At 42.4% G+C, this 22678-nt stretch overlaps 1 protein-coding gene across 9 annotated transcripts in view; it reads left to right on the plus strand.

The window, feature by feature from the left end:
• Positions 1-22678, plus strand: part of LTBP1 (latent transforming growth factor beta binding protein 1) — a 244734-nt gene that overhangs the window by 203410 nt on the left and 18646 nt on the right. For all 9 annotated transcript variants that reach the window (XM_066618199.1, XM_066618207.1, XM_066618215.1 and 6 more), the window contains 5 exons: positions 2438-2620; positions 3659-3745; positions 13883-14011; positions 17998-18138; positions 21882-22052. In XM_066618199.1, the coding sequence (XP_066474296.1) occupies positions 2438-2620; positions 3659-3745; positions 13883-14011; positions 17998-18138; positions 21882-22052 (711 nt within the window). The remainder of the gene's footprint in view (positions 1-2437; positions 2621-3658; positions 3746-13882; positions 14012-17997; positions 18139-21881; positions 22053-22678) is intronic.

Here is a 22678-nt window from a genome sequence, read left to right on the forward strand (position 1 = left end):
GTCTTCCCAGGTGAGATTACAAAAGCTCAGGAAGACAAAAGACTGCTGATGGGCTTAATCCACTCTGCAGGCCCCTGAATGGGTTGCCTGGATTAGCCTAATGGGGCTCTTATCACTTCCTAAAGGTCAATGACTATGCTAAATTGCCCTGTCTGGTTGGGAAATGGCCCTTCCTAGGTTCTTACCCTCCTAATTCAGTTCTCTTAGACTGAACTGTTCTTTTAACCTCAAGCTAGTTTTTATTCGAGTTTGTTTGTTTGTTTATTGCTCTCACCTAGATCCTGTGTCCCAATTTACTGAACTGTTTAGATTATGTTCTAACTTTGATTAAGTTTAACTTGGGTTAAGTATAGGGTTAATTTAAACAAAGTAGAAAAACTTGCTTTCCACATTATCCTCCTCTGTTTTATTTATTTTTCTAAGTGCCTGACCCTTGGGCTCTTACTCACGAGTAGGACTCTGCTCCTGCTCAGAGTAGACCTATGTACACACCTACATATTTATTTTTATTGCCCTCACCTAGCTCCGGTGCCCCAACTCGCTGGACCTTAGATTCCCTCCCTTAGGTTAGATTAGGTGCTGACTTAGGTAAAGCTTAGGTAAAGCTAATTTTCAATGTTGATTTAAAGTTGATTTAAAGTTAGAAGACAAGGAGTTAGAAAGACAAAGAGTTAGAGTACACTTACCTTCTCCTTCTTGTCCTCCTCCTCTCCTTCTCCAAAACTCAGAGGTCCACTTGCCTTCTCCTTGCCCAGATGCTAAACTCGCAGTTCCTTACCTGGCTCTTTGTTCCGGAGGCACTTGGTTCCCCAGAGGCCACACATGCTTCTGCAGAGAGAAAACCACTGGTTACACTAGTGTAATGTGGGATCTGCCATCATGGCAGCCCCTCTGCTGGTAGCTGCTCCACAGCTGCTGTTGTAGCAGCAGCTATAAAACTGGGCACTGCCAGCAACACATTGTCATGAATATGACTAATAGTGCACAAGTAGCATGCTCACACAGGGGAAAACAGTTGTGTGCAGGGATCCAGTGTATTGGCCAATGATACATCTATACAATTTAGTGGTGAATCAATAACTGAAGCAAAAGAAAAGGTGCGCCAAAGTTTACTGAGAAATACTAAAAAAAACCCAAAATATTAGGTTTGATCTGGGACTCACTTATAGTAATAAACTTGTTCTTTTATCACTAAGATACACACACAATGAAACCCTGAGGAAAGTAGTGAGAAGACAGAGGTGAGAGAGAGGAACTCCTTGGAAGGAGAAGAAGCAGAGCAAAGAGGGGGGAAATGTGTGGGGAGAAGAGGCATATGTAAATTAGTTAGGGTTTCCAGAGGAGCTCGGGAGAAGAATGACAGTGTGGGATGCAGGGAAGGAAGCGAGAAAGGAGAAAGTCAGGATTAGTAGAAACAAGTGCTTAGTAGGGAAGAAATGACAATTCAGAAGGGTGCAGCTGGCAATGGCTCTATAGAGCCTGAATTGAAGGCTACAGGCAATGTGTGAGCCCAAGGCTGTGACAACATTTCACCCACTAGTCTCGCCCAACAAGCAAACTTTCTGCGTCTAACATTGCAAGGAGATTACTTCAAGGAAGGGGGATTGTCCTTGGCTTAAGGACTTGTTGGATCAGTCAAGGAAGTTTAGTGGTAGAGGATGCCAAGGTTGATCTGGGTCTCCTCCAACCAAAAGGTAAAAACAGCAAGAAAAACTGTTATACGTGCATTCCATTCAATGTTTGCCAACGGAGACAGTCACGAGGTGTGCATTCAGTGTAACTTAGCACAAAACAAAGACAAGAAATGATAATGGAGATTTGGTGCATCATTGACAAAGAAGGCAATATGGGGTGTGATGCTGCCAATGTCATAGGTTGCAGGTCAGCACAATCCAGAAACAACTTTCACCTCATGTTGCCTCAAGCTTCCTGGTCTTGGTGGGCCAACTGTCCTTCATGGACTATGAAGTGGATTGTGGAGGTAAGAAATTTGGAATCTGCTGGCATAGTGTTTTAATCTTGAACAGTCACTCCGTGTCTCCTTAGCTTTATGTAGCCATAATATGGTCCAGAGAGGTTAATGCATGGAAATGTGAATGGGAGAGAAAGTGAGAAGCCAAGTTGGAATGTCATTAAAGATGCTCCCACCACGTCCACAGTTCCTCTTGGTATGTGGGCTGTTGGTTGACAGCTAGTTCCATAGTGTTGGATCAAGGATGCCAGCCTATAAGCAAACAAATACATAAATACATATATTTGGTTATATTTGGTACATTTGCCCAGCATATGTACTGACCAACGGCCAAATATTAGATGATCGGTATTGCAAATTGGTGATGTTCTTCGTAGATATTATGAAGAAAAAACAAATTTTTTTCTTGAATATGGTAGTCTTTTGGAAGCAAGCTGTTGTATGTTTTATTTTTTTTATGTTTAGATATGCCAGAAGACACCAAGGAACCAGCAGATGAAAAGAAAGAATGTTACTACAATCTAAATGATGCAAATTTTTGTGATAACGTTCTAACATCCAACGTTACAAAACAAGAATGCTGCTGTACTTTGGGTGCTGGCTGGGGTGATAACTGTGAAATATTTCCATGTCCTGTGCTGGGAAGTGGTAAGTGACCATTTTGTACTCGCTGGTGCTGGTTGAATGTTAACAATTCAGTAATTGGATCGGGGATTTTACCTGTTTTACGGTCCAGTCCTATTCAGCGCCGGCACAGCAGGGCCGCTAGGCTCACTTGTATTCAGCACTGAAATTGTGCAGGCCTGAGGTTAGAATTGCAGCCCAAGCCATCCTGGCTCTTAGATATTATATTCTGCAACCCTCCCTGAACATCCATGCAAAGCTCCTGTGGACATCACAAAATATGTCCACATTGATTTGTTTCAACTATAATAGCTGTGTGTGATCATGTGCAGGGTTTTTTTTTTCCTCATTTCCAGGTGGGATACATCACGCAAAGAGAAACTGACAATTGTTCAGGTCAAGCTTCTTCAAAGAAAAATCATTTCTTGCTCTCATTTTTACCTTAGCATTACCTTTCAATCACTGGCAGCTGAATTAGGTTTGACAGTGAAAAGGTGGCCGAAGAGGAAATCTGAATGCTTTTGCAAAGCTTGTTTACTTTGACATTTGGCTATTTTCCGTACAATTTATATGCTTCCTTTTTCTGATCTGTTTCCTGCCATCAAGCGAACATTAGGTTGACTGAAAACGGAGTGATCTGCTGGTGCAGGGTTAAGCATATATAGGTCCAATTGACTTTGAAGGGACTACTCAGATAAGGCAGTTGTTCCTTGAATATTTCACTATAAGTTTATGGATACCCACGTTAGATTATAGAAAGCCAAAGATCAGTGTGCCCTTTTTCCTAAGTGCCTTTCCATCTCTAAGTGTGAAGTCTGTGCACTCAGTGTCTTATGGGTCATGGCCACTGTCTATAAAATCATATGGGGACACATAGCTGAATCTCATGTTCTCATTTTTCCAAAGATGCATAGTATCAAAAATGCATAATATTAAATGAGAAATTGAGAGTTAGGAAAACAGAATGAAAAAAGCCAATTACTATGGAAAAGTTGCCATTCTTTTCACATCTTGATCCATGAATGCATTTCTGATTTGATTATTGTTTTCTCTTCCTGCTAGCTGAGTTTACTGAATTGTGCCCTGAAGGAAAAGGGTTCATACCCTCTGGAGATCCGTCTCATGGAGTTGTTGCACCAAGCTATAAAGGTCAGCCCCAATTACACATATATAGAATGTTTCGAATATCAACCTAGAAGATGGTAGAGCCCAGTTAAATTTCTGTTTCCATATAGCACTTTGCTGAATGTTTATGAGTTTCATTTTTTTATGTGAAGGTAGGGGATTTGGGGTGGCAGCAAAGTCTGCAGTAACTTTTACTTGGCACTCTTTCACTCCTGTTCTTAGTCACTGTTTTCCTGAAGCACTGCTTCTCATTACAGATTGCAGTAGTTGTTCAACAGGTTGATTAACTTGAAAGAGCTTATCCTCAAATGATCCCAGCCAGTTAGAAAATCACATCGTGAACCTGGTGGCATCGTGATACCACATAGCGAAGCAGATTTGACCACAGGAATATATCAGCAGGAGCAAATGAAGCTTTCCTATTTCCCCTTTTTTGAATGGAGGGGGGAGTGGAAATGCAACCCTGTTGCCCCTTGCTGACGGTTACCCACAAAGAGTTGTGGAAAATTGCCAGAAGGGCGGGAGGGTGGAAGATTTTACAGGTAAGACAAACATGCTTGGTAATGCATCCAACATCCTTGTTTCAGCTCTTCACTGTTTTGACAAGGGAGAGCTACAACCATCACAAATAATTTGAGGGAATTTTTTAGAAAACATCCCTAAATTTGGGATCAATTCATATTCTGGTCAACATGGGTCAATTTGTATTCTGGTAACAAAGAGGAGACTGGATTCCTTGACATGCTAAATGACTGTGCCTTAGAGCAGCTAGTCATGGAGCCCACCTGAGGACAGGTGACTCTGGATTTAATATTGTGCGGTACTCAGGACCTGGTTAGAGATGTTAATGTTACTGAGCCATTGGGAAACAGTGATCATGCAGCGATCCGTTTCGACATGCACGTCAGGGGAAGAATACCGGGCAAATCTCTCACAAAAACCCTTGACTTCTGACGAGCGGACCTCCCTCAAATGAGGAGGCTGGTTAGAAGGAGGTTGAAAGGGAAAGTAAAAAGAGTCCAATCTCTCCAGAGTCCATGGAGGCTGCTTAAAACAACAGTAATAGAAGTGTATACCACAAAGTGTATACCACAAAGGAAGAAGGGCTAGACTAAGTCCAGGAGGGTGCCCACATGGCTAACCAGCCAAGTTAGAGAGGCCATAAAGAGCAAGGAAGCTTCCTTCCGTCAATGGAAGTCTTGCCCTAATGAGGTGAATAAAAAGGAACATAAGCTGTGGCAAAAGAAATGTAAGAAAGTGATACGGGAGGCCAAGAGAGACTATGAGGAACACATGGCCAGCAGCATTAAGGGGAATAATAAAAGCTTCTTCAAATATGTTAGAAGCAGGAAACCCGTCAGAGAAGTGGTTGGCCATCAGAGAAGTGGTTGGATGGTGAGGAAGGGAAAGGGGAAATAAAAGGAGACTTAGAGATGGCAGAGAACTTGAATGAGTTCTTTGCATCTGTCTTCATGGCAGAAGACCTCGGGCAGATACCGCTGCCAGAACGGCCCCTCCTGACCAAGGAATTAAGGCAGACAGAGGTTAAAACAGAAGATGTTTCAGACCTCATTGATAAATTAAAGATCAATAAGTCACCAGGCCCTGATGGCATCCACCCAAGGGTTATTAAGGAATTGAAGAATGAAGTTGCTGATCTCTTGACTAAGATATGCAACTTGTCCCTCAAAATGGCCACATTGCCAGAGGATTGGAGGACAGCAGATGTCACACCGATCTTTAAAAAGGGAAAGAGGGGGGACCCGGGAAACTATAGGCCGGTCAGCCTAACATCTATACCGGGTAAAATGGTGGAATGCCTCATCAAAGATAGAATCTCAAAACACATATGAACAAGCCTTGCTGAGGGAGAATCAGCATGGCTTCTGTAAGGGTAAGCCTTGCCTCACGAAACTTTTAGAATTCTTTGAAAAAGTCAACAGGCATGTGGATGTGGGAGAACCCATGGACATTATATATCTGACTTTCAGAAGGCATTCGACACGGTCCCTCACCAAAGGCTACTGAAAAAAACTCCACAGTCAGGCAATTAGAGGGCAGGTCCTCTCATGGATTGAGAACTGGTTGAAGACCAGGAAACAGAGAGTGGGTGTCAATGGGCAGTTTTCACAATGGAGAGAGGTGAAAAGCGGTGTGCCCCAAGGATCTGTCCTGGGACCAGTGCTTTTCAACCTCTTCATAAATGACCTGGAGACAGGACTGAGCAGTGAGGAGGTTAAGTTTGCAGACGACACCAAACTTTTCTGAGTGGTGAAGACCAGAAATGATTGTGAGGAGCTCCAGAAGGATCTCTCTAAACTGGCAGAATGGGCAGCAAAATGGCAATATGTTTCAGTGTAAGTAAGTGTAAAGTCATGCACATTTGGACAAAAAATCAAAACTTCATATATAGGCTGATGGGTTTTGAGCTGTCTGTGGCAGATTAGGAGAGAGATCTTGGGGTGGTGGTGGACAGGTCGGTGAAAGTATCGACCCAATGTGCGGCAGCAGTAAAGAAGGCCAATTCTATGCTTGCGATCATTAGAAAAGGTATTGAGAAAAAACGGCTAATAATATAATACTGTTGTACAAATCGATGGTAAGGCCACACCTGGAGTATTGAGTCCAGTTCTGGTTGCCACATCTCACAAAGGACATAGTGGAAATGGCAAAGGTGCAAAAGAGAGCGACTAAGATGATTGGGGCACCTTCCTTACCAGGAAAGGCTATGGTGTTTGAACCTCTTCGGCCTAGAAAAGAGGCCCCTGTGGGGGGGACATGATCGAGACATACAAAATTATGCAGGGGAAGGATAAAGTGGATAGAGAGATGCTCTTTACACTCTCACATAACACCAGAACCAGGGGACATCCACTAAAATTGAGTGTTGGGAGAGTTAGAACAGACAAAAGAAAATATTTCTTTACTCAGCGTGTGGTTGGTCTGTGGAACTCCTTGCCACAGGATGTGGTGACAGCATCTGGCCTGGATGCCTTTAAAAGGGGATTGGACAAGTTTCTGGAGGGAAAATCCATTACGGGCTACAAGCCATGATGTGTATGTGCAACCTCCTGATTTTAGAAATGAGCTATGTCAGAATGCCAGATGCAGGAGAGGGCACCAGGATTAAGGTCTCTTGTTGTTTGGTGTGCTCTGTGGGGCATTTGGTGGGCAGCTGTGAGATACAGGAAGCTGGACTAGATAGGCCTATGGCCTGATCCAGTGGGGCTGTTCTTATGTTTTACATTTATTTGCTTTTAATTAATGTGCTGACTTTCCGCCCAGCTGAGTTCATTACAGTAATAAAAAATAAGGATAATGAGTAACATCCCAGTTAGCGCTTCTGCCATTGGGAGCTTCCTCCATGAACAGAAGGAGCGTTCTGCTCACACAGATACCCTTGCGCAAACAGTTTCTTGAAGGAGCTTCCATTCAAAAAGCCGACTCACAACAGCAAAAGCGCTAGTCAGGATGCTTCCAATACTGAAACCAACTTGGTTGGTTGATTTTATCCATTCAGTTGTGACCAACTCTTGGCAACTTTATACTCTTGGCAACTTTATATTTCTGTATTACCCTGTCAAGTACAGCTTCTTTCGATTACTGGACGTTCATCTTTGTTTTGTTGGTATCAAGCTAGCACTTTCTTTGCTTGCTGCTTCTTGTTCCACTGACAATTCCTAATATCATTGACTTCTCTGCACACATGACAGGGCCAAAGTAAATCAGGCAGAGTCTTGCAATTTTGACTTCTAATGATGTATCTGGTTTTATAGGCCAACACTTCTGTATTGGTTACTCTGGCTATCCATGGTATACTTAAAAAATTTTTCCAGCACCACAATTCAAAAGCTTCAATTCAGCCATCGCTGAAACAAACTGCTCAACACAAATAATAAAAACTAACTGTGCAATTCTACTAAATTGTCTTCTGTCTACTAAAACATCTACTAAATGTCTCCTAAAAAAATAAGTCCCACTGTACATGTCTACTAAAAAATAAGTCCCACTGAACTCAATGGGGCTCGCTTGAGTAGACTTTCTGAGGCTTGTGCTATAAAATAGCAGCAAAATAGCCACATCAAAAGCAGTAAGAGCAAGCCTCTGCACTTGTCTTTAAGCTTCAAATTAAAATGACTTGAATGAGTCCTTTAACACATGCATCCAGTTTGAAGTATATGTAATGATCATATGTTGGCATCCTTCAGTCTCGGAAGACTATGGTATCGCGCTCTGAATGGTGGTTCTGGTACAGAGTGCCCTCTCCACTGCGCAAAGCCTGGGTAAAGTAGGTATGGAGGACAGGTTGTCACCCATGCAGCAAATCCCCCCTCTCCATGTCGCTGAAATGGTCCAATGGAAAGGCAGAAGCCAATATGGTTTGTTCCAGCAGCGTCGCAGGAGTTGTCAGAACGTGACTGTGTTCAGCCATGAACTGCCTCAGGGACTTCGGCTCCGGATTTTGCCTCGAGGTTGACTCCTGAAGCCTTTTCCATAATTGGATGTAGCCACAAGGCAGTGGAGGTTTGGGATCAGAGTTTTCCTTCCCAGGCTATCGAGTCCCATCTACCCGGTGGCTGTTTAGTCGCCTCTTACAACAAGTACAGCCAAACTGAGGGCCTATTCTTATCCCCAGCCCCCAGGGTTGGGTGATCATATTTCAATAGTGAAATAACAGAAAAAGTCCTGCATTGGATCAGCAATGCTTGAATGGAGCCTCGATTGCATGTAAGTGATGCATTTCAGTCCTTACAACCTGAATTGTTTTAGCAGCTTTCTCTGTGTCACACTATTCAATTCAAAGTTTTGAGGCAAGAGTGAGGAATCTCATTTCCCCCTTGAGGTGCCAAGCAATCCATTAAGTGTTGCAGGGATGAAAGAAGCTTCCCATAGGTACCATATGTAGCTGGTCCTCTTTGCCTAGGCCAGTCTTCACTCAGTTTGTCCATAATTATTCTCTACTTGAGAAAATGTAGTCTTATTTGGGCAGTTACTGGTTTCTGATGTCAGCTGGGTTTGCTCCTAGTTGCTCCCAATACACCTTGCTTGAACTATGATCCTTTCTCTTGATATGTACTGATTTGTGGCTTAATTTGTGAAGCTTAAATAAATCTTTAAAAACATGCACAGCCTAGTGCATTTTCAGAATACACTGAGGAGCCTGTGTCTGTCACTTTAAGCCTGTCACTTTAATTAGATATTGGAGTAAGCATATGATACTTCTAGGATTAGGTGAAAATATACCTGTTTGATGGGCTTATTTAGGACCTTGCAGTTTGTGTATGTAGAATATTTATAGACCAGTAGATTGCTGGACATCCTAACGTTAATCTTTAAAAATGTAGTATCTGCCCACAACCCTGGTGCAATCACTGTTAAAAATGTTGGTGTGATGTGCTGGTTTGGTGCTGCTCAAAATGTCTTTTTAAATTCTTACAATATGAGCAGGTCAGTCTCCACACTTGAGCTTGTGCCATTTGGGCAGTTTAATCAGGTCAGCCAATAAATTCCATTACTGTATTTCCTTTTGTTTTCACCTGCATTCCTTTATCTGCATGAATTTCTCTGGCTCTCCCTTACCACCATAATTTTAGAATTCCTCATTTCCCCTTTCCAATCATAATTCTCATTCCACATGCCATGATGTGCCCTCCTTCAGATATGGGATACGTTAAAATCTTTATTTTGATAGTATGGCTATCAGATTTTGTCCCAAATTTAAAAGGGGGGGGGGAGAACTTAAAGCTGCTCAGTTTCTGGAAAAGTGACTGTAAAAATATTTATATAGTCTATTCATCCTTCCTAGAAAAGTAAGTATTTTAATCTTTTACCTTTAGAGCTATTCAGCAGATATTTAAAAAATTACTGGCATAGTTTATACTGTTGCTTTCATAGAAATGGGGAGTAATTCTTTTCAAATGTTTACACCTGAGCAGTGTGACCCAGTTTATATATGCCCTGTCTAATCTTGACCTGATTTTTAGGAAATAGCATAATAATTGCATGATAAATTGAAAGAAGCAAGCCTGGAAAAAAAGTCAAACTCCTAGTGTGACAAAAGGTGGACATGAATAATTCATAAAATTAGAAAGTTATGTGTTGGACCAGGGGTGCTCAATATGTCGTTCACGATCTACCGGTCAATCGCGAGGCAAAATGAGTCGATCGCAGGCTTCTCTCCCATCCACGCATCCCTGGGAGTGAGCCCTGTCCTGGGAGTGAGCTCCCTGGGAGTGACGCATCCCTGGGAGTGAGCTCCTGTCCACGCATCCCTGGGAGTGAGCTCCTGTCCAAGCATCCCTGGGAGTGAGCCCGTCCTGGGAGTGATGCATCCCTGGGAGTGAGCTCCTGTCCATGCATCCCTGGGAGTGAGCTCCTGTCCATGCATCCCTGGGAGTGAGCCCCGTTGACTCTACTGGGGCTGACTTACCTTTCCCCCGTTTTTGCACTGGTATGTATGGAGATCTGCCCCCCCCCCAACTTCCATCTGTTGGTTCTGTGTGCAAGGGGTTTTGCACTGGTCTTGCTGTGATGTCTATATAGAGATCTTCCCTCCCCCACACCTTTCCCCTGTTTTTGCACTGGTCTGTATAGAGATCTGCTCCCCCCCCCCACTTGTATTGGAATCGAGGAAGATCTGGTGAGGAGGTAGATGTGGTGTCAGCAGTGGCCCCTTTAAGGGTAAGGCCTGGGCATCCAGCAGAATGTGCTGCACAGCTGCAGCCACTTGAAGGCAATAGGGCCCTCAGGGATATAAGAGCACCTGAGCCAGGAAGGGCTCCACTTATTTATGTGAGTCAGCCTTTTCCTACATGAAGATCATTAAGTCCAAGTACTGTTCTACCATGACTGATGAACATTTGGAAGTGTGCTTGAGGCTGGCTGTCAGCAGCTACTGTCTGGACTATGCATCCTTGGCTGATTCACTTCAGTGCAAGTCATCAAAGTAAACTCAAGTAATTACAAAAAATGTTTATAGTTAATTATGTTGTGTTGTGCAATATTGGCTCATGCGGTTATGCAAGGTACACCAACATACATTGTACACATAAATGTTATATGTTATGATGGTGCGAACATTGTAAAAAAACTCTGGTAGATCTCGAGGCCTTGCTGGGTTTCAAAGTAGCTCTTGAACCAAAAAAGTGTGAGCACCCCTGTGTTGGACTATAGTGTATTTTTTCTCTAAATTATAATTAAAACCACTAATATTAATTTTGTATGCTTTCTGCAGTGTCTGCTAAGTATGAGCTTCATTATATTGAAGGCATTACAGTTACAACTACCAAGCAATTTTCCCCAAGTTTGTAGAAATATCTGTCTGTCAGTTTAAGTTATGTCAAAATCCCCCAGATACCAGAGCGATAAGTACCTTTAGAATGCTGTGCAGTAATATTTATAGTTATGGCTAAGGAGAGGAAGCCACCATCACTGGAATCTCCAGAGCAGGCGCCAAAAACAAATTGTTAATTCTCAGCAGGATTTTAAATCAGACACAACATGAAGCAAGAAAAGGGGCACAAAATAGGGATGTTCCCTCAGCCAACATAAGCAGAGTGCATGAAAGCAATTACAGAGGATGGAGGTATGGTGAAGTACTTGACACAGACCACAAATCTCAGAGCACTACCTTCAGAGTAGTCCCATTTGCATCAGCAGGCAACTGAAGGTATCCTGACTTCAGCCACACATGGAAACAGGATTATATATCAATGGAAAAGTGATTATTAAAGCAGAACATGTTCAGATGAGTAAAGCGCTTAGTATGCAGTTATGTACTATATTCCTAGCAACGTGCCTGACATTTCACAAATAAGTAGGCTGATAAAATATAACAGCCACAATTTTATATTGGCCCAAGGCATCAGCACTGATGCAAACCATTCAACCAGAGGAGCACTATTGATGGATGCTAAGCATTCCCAAAATATTGGGAACAACCCACAAACAGCTGCAGTCATAAATCTTGAAATACACAAAAAACCAGGAAATGGTGATTGGATTGCAAACCAAAGGTAGAATCAGTGTTGGTAAAACCTGTACCGGTCAGTGAAAGGTAAAAAGAAGGAACGGCATGTCCTAAATAGTCTACTGCAGTGGTTCCCAAACTGTAGGTCACAACTTGATTGTTGGTGGGTCCTAGAAAGGTGATGGAAAGATCAGAGAACTAATGGCCTCAAGCCCTGAGATTATTCAAAAATCAGATACTGTAGCTTCTTATTATCCTGCAAAGAGGTTTGCTCCTGCAGTTTAAAAACAGGGGGTGAAATTTTTAAGTGTAAGTGAGCAAATATAGGTAGATACCGATAAATGTTTGGGGGTCTTTTTTTGGTTATTATTACTTAGAAATAAAATATTTTTTCTTTCTAGATCTCCTTCTTTAAAGTCTGGTAAGCCTAGGTGGGTCTTAATAGCATTATCCATGACAGTCAATATCCTAAGTATTATAGCCATCTCTGCCTTTGTTTAAACTCCTCCCTATTACCCATACACCCTGTTGCCTTGCTGCTGCTATTTCATTTAGGGCGCAATCCTAACCCACTTTCCAGTACCGACATAAGGGCAATGCAGATCCTAGGTAAGGAAACACATTCCCTTACTTTGAGAAGGCTTCTTTGAGTGCCACCCAACTGCAGGGTGCAGCACATGTCCCATTGGCACAGCTATGCCAGTGCTGGAAAGTTGGTTAGGATTTGGGCCTTAGAAGTCTAAATCTGAACACTTTGAAATCATTTTGTAACTGCTGTGGGATTCATAACTGAATCCTTGTTAGCGCTCTTCTCATCTGTATGTAAAGGTGAGTTCACATGCATGTTTTTAAAAACTTGACAACTCTTAACATTCAATTGATGACTTTCATGTGTGAAACAACCACTACTTCCATAAGTCTTCAAGTTGCTACAAACACAGTACTGTACTTCCAAAGAGAAGCATCTCATTGAGAATTGATTCACATGGCCATGTATATAACTCACTGTCTCACCACATAATTAGTTACAGTTATTTATAATTATTTTGTTGACTATTACAACTGCGGTATTTCAGTTGTTTCCATTGAATAAAACTTTGCCTGAGAAGTATATTCAAGCTTGTCTCTGGAATTTGAAGTACTCTAACTGATGAACACACATACATTATTACATTCAGTGATTGAAAGACATATATAAACTCACCTTGACCACTAAGGCATTGAGCAGTAAGTTATACATATATGAATGTAGTTATACATATATGAATCAGCCTCTGAGAATGGCAGGAGTTGGGCCAACAATCCACATTATCAAAATACAGAGTAAAAGTTCAGCCGCATGGTGAAGCTGTGCAATTCCTTTACCCATTCGTTCTTCTTGAAATTAAACCCATGAGCATTAAGGTCAAGAGAGGGGCTGCCAGCAACTGCACGCTGATCCAGGGCAGTAGTTCATAGTGCCTGGATCCACCTTCAAACAGGTAGATCCAGGGATAGGAGTGTGCAATGCCATGCCTGTACTGCATGTTGAAATCCATATATTTCAAGATACAATATGTGTGAATACAGCAAAATGTTGCCGGGTGCTGTAGGCTTATACCATGATCTTGGAAGCTAAGCAGGGTCAGGCCTGGTTAGTATTTGGATGGGAGACCGCTTGGGAATACCAGGTGCTGTAGGCTTATACCATAGTCTTTTGAGACTGAAGGTTGTGAACCTGACCAAATGGGTCCATGAACAGAATCCTAGATCTTGTCAGGTTTTATTCATTTTTCAGCTTTGGATCCATCTCTAGAACAATATGTTATAGGCCTTGATCACTCTTTTAACCTTGCAATTATTTTGATATAGTGGGTTGTACAGGTCAAGAACCAGGTCAGAAAAATGAATTATGGTCCCTAGATAATTGTTTTGCCCTGAAGAAAATACAGGTTATTTCAGCAGTAGCTTTATAAAGAGAAATATACTCTCTTCTGTGTGTCAAGCCAAATTCTTTGGCTGATAAATGGTAGGGATAGAGCCAAAATTTTCTCTACTCTTCACAGCTGCTCTCTGTTGTTTTGTTCTGGCTTAACCTAGGGAATAACACTGCTTCTGGTATCTACAGTCTGTCCTGGCAAGATATTCTGCAAGTTCATATTCCACCCACATGTCTAAATAAAGAGTTTTATACCTTTATCATATCTCTGCAGATGCTGATGAATGTTTGCTTTTTGGACAAGAAATATGTAAGAATGGCTTCTGTTTAAATACTCAGCCAGGCTATGAGTGTTACTGCAAACAAGGCACTTACTATGATCCTGTCAAACTCCAATGCTTTGGTAAGTATTCAGATTATTCTCATGTCCCTTCACCTTGCATTGCCAAACCGAATTAGGATAGGTAACAAAATTCTGTTTGTTCCTTGCTCTTAAGCATGCTTCATACCACATGCAAGTTCGTGTCTTATTTTCCTCTACATACTGCTTCCAAATGGGCTATAGTTACTTAGAGAAATGTCATTGTGGATTGGGCTGAACGTTGTTATGGCTTGCAGCAATGATTGTAGTGACTGGAAAGAACACTATTATGTTCTACTGCTGGTTTCTTAGGACTATATCTATATACAACCAGTTTACATTGATATTTGGTATTAGATTTACATTTACATTTAGTTTACATTGATACATTGATATTATGGGGAGGTGCTCTTATTAGCAGACATTGCTCAGTAGCTTGAGGCAGAAGATGGGCTAGAGCTGAAGTGTGCTGGCACATAGCTTTTGAATGAATCTGCTGGCTGTTTATCAGCCAGACTCTTGCATGGTGCAGCCCCAGAATCTCCTGTCTCCCAGTGATGTCAGGAAGAAGAATGAGTTTCCTTTCCCCTCTCTGTTGTCATGCAGTGGCTGTCAAGTATAATGTGCAAACTGCCACAGACTAAAGCAGTGGTTCCCAAACTGTGCATCTGGGGCATAGTGAAGCACTTGCTGGGGTGTAGTGGGACATTGGTCTCCTGGCGGGGAGAATACACTGCAGTGCTCCAAGCAACGGTTAGCGGCTCGGTGCAGCAGGAAGAGCTCCAACACTGTTTTCGCATGCTGGGAAAAGCCCTCTCATCCTCTCTGGTCCCCTTTCCTCTGTTTGTAGCAATGTTTCAGGCTTCCAAACACAGTTGCCAATGACTTCCCGGAGCCGTGCGCTGCATTCATAGTGTGGGGGCATCGCAGGTCCTGATAGTTTGGGAACCACTTTACAGCATACCCACAGTAGTAAATAAATTAGTGGAAACCACAGGGCTTGACTTGATCTTGTTTTGTTCCCACTAAGAAGAGCCCAGCTGGATCAGGCCAAAGGCCCATCTAGTATCTTCCTGTATCTCACAGTGGCCCACCAGATGCCTCAGGGAGCACTCAAGACCTCAAGAGACCTGCATCTTGTTGCAACTCCCTTGCAACTGACCTTCTGAGGTTGCATATTTCTAAAACCAGGAGGTTGTTCGTACCCATCACTGCTTGTAACCTGAGATGAACTTTTCTTTTAGCCAAGTAAATCTTGGAATGGGTGCAGAAGGGTTGATATGGGCAACATTTGAAGCATATTAATCCTGTGGGAATTCAGCTGCTCCCTAGCTCTGACTGGACTTCTGGGGCTCCTTATTTCACCTAAACCTGAGTTATCCCTAGGCAAACTGTGCACAAACTATCCCTCTGTGTGCGTGAGTCCATGATCGAACACATCTCTGCACACTTACTTGGTTTGTAGTGAATTCATCTGAGGAAATGGGTATTTTTAACCACCAAATTTTTTTTCCAAAGAACTATGACTGACATGCAGTATGGAATAGCAATTGACACTCTTGATGACCATAAATGTGTTCCCATTAGTGTACTGAACTGCCTACTCATTCGATTTTTGCCCTTTGACTGAAAATTATTCCTAGTCACGACCCTGACTTTTACAGTTTAAATAGAAAACCATTCTGTGTGGAATAAATAATGAAAGGAAACCTCAGTAAGAGACTCATTCACATTGGGTCCAAAGAACTTTTCTTTCCTGATGTAAAGCCACTTATTTCCTTAAAGTAACCCTTGCCTTTCCTCAGTAAAATAAGCTAGTCAGGAATAGAACAACTGTGGAATAGGCTGTTGGTTTCTCTATAACTGTGAAGATCAGGTAGTTTTTGGTCCAGTGTGGTCAGCTGCCTCTTAACCCCTGATCTATAGGAAGATTGGAAATGCCTTTTCTTCAAAACTTGCTTGCCAATAAATCAGGAATGCTGAGAGAACAGCATGTATCTTGCTATGACAAAACAAACCCATGGATTGCCACAAAGGGCATTCAGTAACAGGTCTGTGTGTGAGAACAACCAACTAGTAGTACAATTGCCTGCATGTCCACTCAGAAGTAAGTCCCATTGGGTTCAAAAGGAAATGCTTCCAGATAGATGTCCAGGTAGATTGCAGTCTAAATGTTATTTCATTTTCTGTTTGTCTACATAAGACGGAATTACCTAATGTACAGTCCCTCCCTTTGGGCACGTTTGAAAATACAGCTACTTTAATTTAGATACATGCTAATAAAGCAATTGGAATGATGGCTAGAACAAAGATGGCAGGAAACTTCATGACAAACCCATCCAAACTCTGCCTAGAGCTCATTTAAAGGCCTGTTCTATGACAGTGCTGGAGGCAACCTTTCTGCTAACATTATATGTATAGAATGCTGCCCAGTGGAGCTGCTTAGAAAGGAAGTTATATGACTAGCTGGCTACCTTCCTTTGTAGCCATCTGTTCCCATTGTGACATGCTTATAAACGTTTTGTAAGACAAAGCCTCTTGCATTCAAGTTCAGATTTGGATACTGGTTTGATGACCAAGTCTGTGGAAGTCTCAAACCACTGTTTGGATGAGTTACAGTTGATTTCACCTGAGGATGTGGAGACTTGGGCAATCTGTTCCAAGACATACCTTCTCAACTCTTGCATCTTGGCTGGTAAGAGCCAGTTACGAGGCTTTAGCCAGCCAGGTCAGTTTATCTTTATCAGTTCTCTTCTAGCTACTTTGAAGGAAACAGTTATTTGGACATAATAAAAACTATGATGGGAAACTGGTTGACCATTGCCCAAAGCTTTCAGCTTTTAATTTTTGAGCAAGGTGCTTGAACGGGTGGTGTCTAGTCAACTCCAGCTCTTGGATCCAACTCTTGGATCAGGCTGCTTATCTAAACCCATTTTAGTCTGGTTTCTGGTCCAGTTTTACTGAACTAAACTGCCTTATAACCAGTGCTTTTTTTGTAAAAAAATAGGTGCAGGAACTCACAACTTTTTATTTATTTATTTATTTATTTATTTATTTATTTATAAACCATTTTTATACATGCGCGCGCGCGCACACACACACACACACACACACACACACACACACATTCTCACACACACACACACATTCTCACACACACACACACACACACACACACACGTCCATCCCGTGTGAGCGCCCTGATAGCAAAAGCACTCCTGCCACAGCTGGAGTGAAACACCCCATTTTTTTTAGGTGGGGAGGTGCTCCATTGGGCTATAGGAAACTCTCTCCATTGGGCTATAGGAAAGCCTATACAGTAGTTAAAGTGTTCAGAACAAATATATAAGAGGACATTCATCCTCTTCCCCAGAGCAAGTGCTCAGGCCCCACAATGGAGTTTCTCAAGTCTGTGCCAGCTGTTTTGTACCAGCACTACAGCTCAGTACCAGCACTAATGGCCCAAAGGACTGGGCCCGTAGTTGCCTTGATTGATGACCTTCAACAAGATGGAGGCAAAGGAAATGTGACCTTACTGATTTTCCTGAACCTCTCATTGACTTTCAATATCACTGACCGTATTATCCTTATGGACTGTGTTTTCTGGAATAGGGACACCACCTTAGGATGGTACCACTCCTTTCTAGTTCCAGAATATGGTGCTGAGGGACTCTTCTTCCTCTCCATGGGAGTTTTCCTCAGATTTAAATCTTGTCTGCTGTGCTTTTCATCATCTGTATGAAGTTGCTAGGAGCATTTGTCAGAGGATATGAAGCTAAGTGTGGTCTGTATGCTGATAACATGCTGGTCTATTTCTCCTTTTCATAAAATCCAGATGAGGTAGTGAAGTTTCTCAATTTGTTTGTGCTAACAATGGTAAACTGGATGAGTTGAAAATACAGTGTTTTAAATTATGTCAGACTGGAAAATCAGGCTGTTTTTTTCACCAGTGCAGCTATAATTTTGCATAAGTCATGTTACTGGCTACTGATATTTCTTTGGTGTATTTTTTATTTCCATTTGAAAAGATACGGATGAATGTCAGGACCCAAACAGCTGTATTGATGGCCAGTGCATCAACACTGAAGGGTCTTACAGCTGTTTCTGTACACACCCAATGGTTCTGGATTCCACCGAAAAGCGATGCATCAGACCAGCAGAATCTAGCGGTATGTCTTATTGCATGAATTGCAAGCACAAGAGCATGCAAGGACCCTTTCAAAGGTGGAATGGGATCAATAGCATAGCTAATGATCATGTAGTCCAGTGCCAAGCTCAAAACATTGTCCTGGAAGTGATATCACAACCAGAAGTGACGTCACACCTGGGCTGGAAATGATACATGGAAATGAGAGCTGACTCATATTAACATCTTGTTGGTTTCATGTTGTATCATGATAACGTGTAATTGCAATATGTCAATAGCATAATATTATATCATCGGCTAGAACAATCAGTTTATAATCAGTTGTGTTTTCATTTTCTGATTAATTGGCCAGAACTTTTGATAGGATACAAATATTCCAATGCAGTTTGTTTCATTGCATTCTACATTAAATTACTTTTCCAGTGATACATAAAATGATGGTATTATTCATTTATACCAGGATTTTCACAATTTTAGTCACTAGTGTCAAGCTCAACTTGTTGCCCCCCTAAAGCTTGATGCCCCATGCAACTGCTATCCTCTGCACCCCCTTAGCTACACCACTGAATGGGATTACTTTTAAATTGTTCTTCTTTCTAAAACAATATTGGATCATAATTTCCCAGCTCAGTTGGTATACAAATCATTGAGTTTAGGGTAGTTTAGCTAGCAAAGGTATAAAGTATGTAGGATAATTGAGTCTTGGGCAATTACTGGTCAGTTTGGAAAAGTAGGAAAGCACATGTTTCACAGATTTATCAGCACTGATTAATAAATTGCCTCAGTTCATAGCTTCTCTGCTCTCAGATATATTGTCCCATCCATTGCTAGAAAATACTGCATATATGATTACTCCCATTTCACAGTCTGAACACAGTGTTTCATGTGTCTATACATGTTTCACAGATATTTGTTTGCACTGTGGCCACTAGAGCAGTGTTTCTCAAACTGTGGGTCAGGACCCACCAGGTGGGTTGCCAGCCAGTTTCAGGTGGGTCCCCATTCATTTCAATATTTCATTTTGAATATATTAGACTTCATGCTACCATGGCATATGGCTGCGTTTGGGGAAATGTCACAGATCTGTACATTTATCAGACTACTGTGAAGATGCTTTTAACAATGATAGTCAATGGGTCAGTGTGGGTAGGATTGCAGCCTAGGATTATTAAAAATTACCCTGCTTGATGAGGTCACTTCCGGTCATGACATCACTTCTGTTGGGTCCTGACAGATTCTCAATCTAAAAAGTGGGTCCTGGTGCTAAATGTGTGAGAACCACTGCACTAGAGATATGTGTGCATAGAACCTTGAAGTCAGTGTATGCAGCTGCTTCCTCATTCATCTCATTGTTAAGAAGTGCTCCGAGACAGGCAGCCCAGTTCTAATCTGTGTCTACACCTTATCCAGCGCAGGTTAGGAATAGGCTGGAGGTCTACTCTGAAGTAAGGGTATTATTATTTTCCCCCTTACCCAGTATCCAATGAGTCTCATCATTTAGCATGAATGGCAGAAGTCAAACTATAGCTACTCAATTTAAAAAGCAAAGTCCGTTTGCTCAGGTGATTTAAAAACAGCCTTGCTGACCTTTGTGATGTTAAGATAGAGTCATTCAGATGACAGTCCAATGATCAGTCTCTCTCCAGGCCCTTAGAAAGAATTGTCTTTCTTTCACTGTTCAGGGGGAAGGGAGGGATTCGCTTGGAGAAAGAATGATTGATGGATTATCAGCTGGCTGCCCTCTCTCTAACTATTGTAAGGACTGTTTTCCTTTAATTTAAAGGGCCCTTCTCATCATGTTGAGATAAAAATCTCTACAACAGTAAGAAAAGCATTTTAAAGGGGTGCATTTTTCTCCTTCTGCAGGGATCAGCACATTCCTTCTCATTTGCAGTGGTCATTCGTGTTGAGTCAAATCCATGTATAAAAAATCCATGTATAACAAGGTTGGACCTGTATAATACTCCAGCCTGCCCAGTGGGGCTACTCAGATCTGCACCAGCTAAATCACTGGTGCAAATCCAGGCAACTCTGTGTACATCTGTCAGGCCAGGGAAGAGGGTTAGGATATGGCAGAGGTCTCTTCTGCCGATCCCGCCTCCTGTTCTACCCTTCCCACTCAGTAACATCCCTTGCCCATCTCTGTTCCACCATCCCCCACCTCTGTGCTGCTTGCAAGAGTACCCGCGTCTGCTGACAACTGAAGATCTGTATACAGTGCGGGTGGGATAGCACTGCACTTTTACTATGGCTAGTACTGGCACAACAGCATAAGAACATAAGAAGAGCCCTGCTGGATCAGGTCAAAAGTCCATCTAGTCCAGCTTCCTGTATCTCACAGTGGCCCAGGGAGCCACTGTATCTCCTGTATGTCACCAAATGCCCCAGGGAGCACACAAGACAACAGACACAACCTGCATCCCGGTGCCCTCCCCTGCATCTGGCAATCAGAGGCAGCCTGCCTCTAAAACCAAGAGCTTGCACATACCTACGATGACTTGTAACCCGTAATGAACTTTTCCTCCAGAAATTTGTCCAGTCCGCTCTTAAAGGCATCCAGGCAAGATGCCATCACGACTTCTTGTGGCAAAGAGTTCCACAAACTAAGCCATTGCACTGGTGCTTCAAGGGACAATGATTGCACTGTGGGATGTTATCCTTGCAAGGTGGGAGCCAAAAATGTGCATTCCTTCCACTGGAACAGTGTAAGAAGCCGAGATTATGCAGAGGAAATTCAGGTCATGGCTTTTTTTCATTCTTCATGTCATGATCAAAGCCTGGCATGTGGTGGGGACAGTACTGCAGTGCAGTTGCAGACCTACCATTAGGCTCTGTGGGGCATATGCCCCAGGCACGAGCCTCTAGGACCCCGTGGATGCCTCTCTGAGGCTCCTGATGGGGTTGGAAACTGTGCAGCCAGTTTTCCGGAAGCACGGTTCATAGCAGGGGTGTCAAACTCATTTCATACAGAGGGCCGAAGTTAGCATTCAGGGCTGCTGCTGAGGACCAGAAGTGATGTCATTAAGCAGAAAGTGACATCATTAAGCAGCTAATGGCCAGAAGCCAGACCTTGTTCTCATATAGAAACTCATTAACTGCAAATGACAGAAGAGAAAATACACAAATCTTGATCATATTTCAAGATTTGGGAAAGCCCAATTTTCAAGTGGGCTGCTGTTTCAGCAGTAACACCTCAGCATCTGAGAGCCTGAGGGCCGAATAAAAAGCTTCTGGGGGCCACATCATGTTTGACACCCCTGGTTTATAGCGTCAGGGAACCTCAGAGAGGCTTCCCTGATGCAGCCCTGGATTGTGTGAGGCTCTGTGAGCCTCAGGTGAGTAGGAGGGTGGATTTTTGCACAGGAGGGCAGCAACAGCCTGCGGTGGGGCAGCGCCATCATGGACCTTTGCCCCGGGCGCAGGGCTGGGGAGAACCGCTGCTGCCACAGTGTAGACTCCCCATCCATGGTCTGGGCTTCTCTTACACTGATGGAATAATCAGTGTCATCAGCCTGCAGCGTCTGAAATAGTCCAGTGGCAGGCAGGATTTCAGAGTAGTAAATTGGCTTATGTACTAAATTTCTTCCAAGTTGTTGGACTTATTAGTTAAAATGTTTACAGCATTAGAAAACGGCTCTCACTTTAGTTTCATAAAAATTAGCTTAGGAGTTAATGCATGCCTGAGACGTGTACATTTAATTCTTTTACATGGTGTTTTAATGATCACCTGTTCTAACAATCGCACCTCTCTGTCTTGTACTTTAGAACAAACTGATGAAACTGATGTTTACCAGGACCTGTGCTGGCAACATCTGAGTGATGATTTTGTTTGTAGCCGGCCATTCCTTGGAAAGCAAACTACTTATACTGAATGCTGTTGTTTATATGGTGAAGCATGGGGCATGCAGTGTGCGCTATGCCCCATGAAGAACTCAGGTAAGACATCTGCTAGTGCCCTGAAGAACATTTTATTATTAAACTCTAGTCATGTAATTTCAGAAGCTGATTTTAATGTAAGAAAAATAAATTTGATGTATTTTCCATTGCATTTCTGATAACAAAAAATTTTGAATTTCCTTACTCATAGTGTTCAGAAGATGAGATCACACATTATTATAATTGCACGGTAATTCAAGCTGCTTGACCTGAAAATCTTAATCTTTCCAGCATCAGTCCCATTTACTGGCAAAGCCAAAGTCCCACCTTGCTTTTCGTAGAACCCTAGCGAATTGGAATTTTCACCATCAATTTATACAACATACTCTTTCCCCTTCATTTCTCCAGTTACTAATTCCCCCCATCCAATTTTTAATGAGATAAAAATGAAGTACGTTCATTGGAAATTCTTGTCATTAAAATCAGCATTGCATTTGCTGTGGCTGTATGTCAGTTTTACTGTGTAGTGAGATGAACATGTAGTGAAAATATGACATCATCATATTAGCATTTTGCCACTTTCCCACTCTGCTTCATCGCTATTGCCTGAAGCAAGCAGGGAAACACTAGTGTGCTGACATCATGCCACACCTTTTTCCAACCATAGCATTAGCAGGTGACGTGAT

This window comes from Tiliqua scincoides, chromosome 1 (assembly GCF_035046505.1).
Source record: "Tiliqua scincoides isolate rTilSci1 chromosome 1, rTilSci1.hap2, whole genome shotgun sequence".
Classification (NCBI taxonomy): domain Eukaryota; kingdom Metazoa; phylum Chordata; class Lepidosauria; order Squamata; family Scincidae; genus Tiliqua; species Tiliqua scincoides.